Consider the following 4,427-nt stretch of genomic DNA (forward strand, 5'->3'; position numbering starts at 1 on the left):
TCTAATCTCTAGTGTGTGTCAGGGTTGTGTCCTTTCACCTTACTTATTCCATCTGTATGCTGATCAAATAATCCAAGAAGCTGGACTACATGGAGAAAAGGGCATCAGGATTGGAGGAAGACTCGTCAACAATCTGTGATATGCAGATGACACAACCTTCCTTGCTGACGGTGACAAGGACTTGAAGCACTTAACTGATGAAGATCAAAGACTACAGCCTTCAGTATGGATTACATCTCAACGTAAAGAAAACAAAAATTCTCACAATTGGACCAGTAAGTGACATCATGATAAATGGAGAAAAGACTGATGTCAAGGATTTCATTTGACTTGAAGCCACAAGGAATGCCCATGGAAGCAGCAGTAAAGAAGACAGACAACTCATCGCACTGGGCAAATCTGCTACAAAAGACCTCTTTAAAAGAGCAAAGACGTCACTCTGAAGACTAAGCTGAGCCTGACCTAAGGCATGTATTTTTAATCACTATATAACACATACGAAAGCTGGACAATGAATAAGGAAGACCAAGGAAGAACTGATGAATCTGAATTATGGTGTTGGTGAAGAATACTGAACATACCATGGACTGCCAAGGAAATCTGTCTTGGATGATGAAGTACAATCAGAATGCTCCTTAGAAGTGGGAATGGCCAGACCTCATCTCCACTACTAGAGTCATGGTGTCAGAGGGATCAGTCCCTGGAGAAGAACATCATGTTTGTTGAAGTAGAGGATCAGCAAAAAAGAGGCAGAGCCTCAATGAGATGGACTGACACAGAGGCTGCAACGATGGGCTCAAGAACAGGACCAAGCAGTGCTTTGCTCTGTTGTACGCAGGGTCACTGAGTCAGAACCAACTTGACTGTACCAAACAACAGTCAAATTCCTGTTCTTCAAGAACTACAGGCCCAAGACTTGCTCGGGACCATAGCTGCAGGGGACATCAAGCTCAATTGGCATAACATACTACACAAAAACATTGTTCCACATCCTACTTTGGCAAGTAGCAACTGGGATCTTGAAAGCTTGCAAGCGGCCATCTAGATGCAATGATGGGTCTCTCCTCATCCAGAGCAAAGAAGAATGAAGAAAACCAAAGATGCATGGAAACAATTAGTCCTAGCAACTGGTACACCATGCGATCCTCAGCCTATATAACTAAGAGACCAGAAGAGCTAGACGGTACCTGGCTACCACTGTCAACCACTCAGAAGGGGTTCTATGTAGGAGATCCTGGATAGAGTGGGAGAACAATGTGGAACAAAACTCAAAATTATTAAAGAAAAAAAAAGGGGGTGGGGACCAGGTTTGCTTGTCTGATAGAGCTTGGTGGAACCACTGAGACTATGGCCCCTAGCTGCTCTTCACGTCTCGAATTGAACCCACACCTGTGGCTTGCAGCCAAACAAAAGACAGGCATAGGAGGTGAACATTTACATTAAGCAGATACACTCCTTGGAGAGATCAATCATGAGAGAATAGAAGGGCTGTGTATGCACAAGGAGACAGCTTTGGGGACAGGAGTGCATGGGAGAGAAGGACACAGGGAAGAGGTTAACTATGGGAGGAAGCAGGAAGGGAACTGTTACATTGTGGGAAATTGTAGTCAATGTCATGAGACAAAGCGCACATGAGCTGCTGTATGGAAAGTGAATTTGCTCTGTAAACTTTCACCCAAACCACAATAAATTTTTTTTTTTTAAAAAAAGGACTATAGGCCCAGGACGTATCTACCACCATGGAAGACTCACCTCTGCTTCTCTCTTCTTCGCCCGGGCTTTCTCTACTTCATCCATCACTCTCTGGGATTCTTCCACATTCCCTTCAGCTCCTAGCTGTTCCACCTTAGCCAGCAGTTTACCAATCTCTTCATTTAACTCGTGAACACGCTCTGCCTACAGGAAAACATGGAAGAAGGTCATGAATAGAAAATGACGACAATCAAACTTTAGAAATGCTGGATAAAGCGACCTGAGGAGAATGAGCATAAACGGCACTGCCTGAACAGATCCCAGATGGACCAAGGGAGACAGCTGATGGGCTGACTTCATCTGCCTGGGCTCAGCCATCCCACCGATCCCAAAAGAAATGCTCCTCTTTTCAGCCTCGCCTTGGCAGGATAGTCAATCTAAGATATTATTCTAAGATATTAATGTATTATCAGAATCCTGTTTACCCAAGTGTATTTTTCTTTAACCATCTATCATTGAATGATTCCATTAACACCCCAACTATTGACCCTTCCCTCTATCCATGCCTTTGCCATTTAACTTAGTGCCATTCTCCTGTCTCTGAACCTGGCCATGTCACGTGCTTTGTTTAACAGGATGATAGCAAACATGGCACAAGGGAACACTTGAAAGGCACGCCCCATGACTGAACCCCCACGTTACCATAAGAACACCACACCAGGCTAGTCTTCTGGGCATGGCCCAGCAGCTCCCAGCTGACCCATAAAACAAGTGAGTCAGCCCAGCTGATACATGAACAACTGTGGTCAACTTCAGCCTGAATCGCCATCTCGTAGACTCACAGGCTGAATCAGTATTTAGTGGTCTAAGCCTCTGGGTTTTGAGGTAGCTAGTTTACACAGCATTTTTGTAATGATGCATAACCAGTGCAGCATCGCTCCCCACCCACACCCACAGATCTCTTTTAACTGTGAGATACCGGACGCCCATCTTTATAGACTCCAATTTCAGACATCTTTTCAGAAAAGGCCAGCTAAAAAGAGCATTTTTCTCATACAAGGGATCCCTCTGCACATACATATATGACTGCCATATTTCAATACTGCCATCAGGGTTCTGCTTAGGTAACTCTTGGTCTTACATTCTATATTTTCATGAATTGTAGCTATGGAAAGTCAACCACCAAATCAACCAAATACAAGATGTGGACTTTGTGTGGATCCTGATTAGAACACATCAATGCTACACGGAGGTGGGCTGAGGGAGCCTGTTCTGGATGCTAGATCATGCTAAATAACTACTGTTAGCTTTCTAGATGTGTCACTGTGATTATGTTTCAGAGGTGAAATGCTGTGACACTGAGAATCTGATTTTAAAATATGCAAACAGAAGCAGAAACTGATGACGTCTGAAACTCAGTGATGGAGCCATTGGCATTCCTTGTGCTTCTCTATTTTTTGTGGAAGTTCATAATAAAGCATCTTTAAAAAGTAGTGAGTTGAGGAGAACATTTGAAACTCAACATTAAAAAGCAACTGATTCAATGATATAATCTGGGAATCTGTAATTTCAAAATAAGAAGTTAAAGAAAAAAAAGCCATGAGTCAAACCCCGTTCTGTATTAATGAAACGACTGAAACTCTTACCTTTGCTGCTACTTCAGCACTAATCTCTTCTTGTGTTTCTGCTAATCTTTTCTTAGCCACTTCTGTTCTTCTATCACAATCTGCAATAAATGACTGCAGATGATCCATGGCCTGAAAAGATTAATGAAAGACAATTAAAAATGGTCTTATTCAGAAGTATCTTTTAATCATAAATTACATTTTATTTTTTAAAATGCTACCGTGGAAGTAAAAAAGTAACAAAAAAAAGTGTTCAATTATGAATCCAAAATACATCACCTGTCAAACTGGGAAAGAATAATCATCAATTCTAATTCCCAGGAATGATCAGGCCATAAGGAAAACTGTCTCTTTTATACCCTGCTAAAGAAACACAAACTGGTGTGGCCCTTAGAGAAGAAAGACAATGTAGATGTCACTGAATTGTAAAATGTAGAAAACTGTTGAACTGGTGTTATGTTCTGCTGCGTAAATTTTCAACAACAAAAAAATACATAAATAAAGGCAATGTGGTAAATGGTATCAAAAGTAATTCTACTTCTAGAAATTTATCTTAAGAAAGTAATCAGATACATGAAGAGGTTAATATTTACAAAGATGTTCTTCACAGTGTTACTATTTATAATAGTGAAAAGCTGTAGATGCTCTAAACATCCTTCCAACACTAACAAATTTTACTTGTAGTCATTCAAAGGGAGAACTTGTGGCATAGTGCCTAAGGCATCTGATTGCTAACCAGAAGGCTGGTGGTTCAAACCCACCAGACACTCCTTGGAAGAAAGGTTGGGCAATCTACTTCCGTAGTGATACCATATCGGGAACCCAAGGAAGGGTAGTTATAAGTTGGATCCGATTTGATGGAAGTAAGTTTGGTTTGGGTTTTTGGTGAGTCATTGAAAAAGTTTTTAGTGGAACCTTAGTAAAACCAAACCAAACCCACTGCCATTGAGTCAATTCCAACTCATAGCGACCCCTATTGGGTTTCTAAGGCTGTAAATCTTTATGAAAGTGAATTGCTTCATCCCCCTCCCATGGAGCACCTGGTGGGTTTGAACCACTAACCTTCTGGTTAGCTGCCAAATGCCTTACCCACTACACCCCCAGAACTCT

At 41.6% G+C, this 4,427-nt stretch overlaps 1 protein-coding gene across 1 annotated transcript in view; it reads right to left on the minus strand.

Annotated features, from left to right (window-relative positions):
• The window catches only part of LOC103207202 (putative RNA-binding protein Luc7-like 2), a 73,705-nt gene that overhangs the window by 20,267 nt on the left and 49,011 nt on the right, over positions 1-4,427 (minus strand). Inside the window, exons 5-6 of the mRNA XM_042782525.1 lie at positions 3,339-3,449; positions 1,753-1,896 (exon numbers count right to left, since the gene is read on the minus strand). Of these exons, the coding sequence (XP_042638459.1) occupies positions 1,753-1,896; positions 3,339-3,449 (255 nt within the window). The remainder of the gene's footprint in view (positions 1-1,752; positions 1,897-3,338; positions 3,450-4,427) is intronic.

The sequence above is a fragment of the Orycteropus afer genome, unplaced genomic scaffold (assembly GCF_000298275.1).
Source record: "Orycteropus afer afer isolate SDZICR_OR568_19922 unplaced genomic scaffold, OryAfe1.0 scaffold00358, whole genome shotgun sequence".
NCBI classification, from domain to species: Eukaryota; Metazoa; Chordata; class Mammalia; order Tubulidentata; family Orycteropodidae; genus Orycteropus; species Orycteropus afer.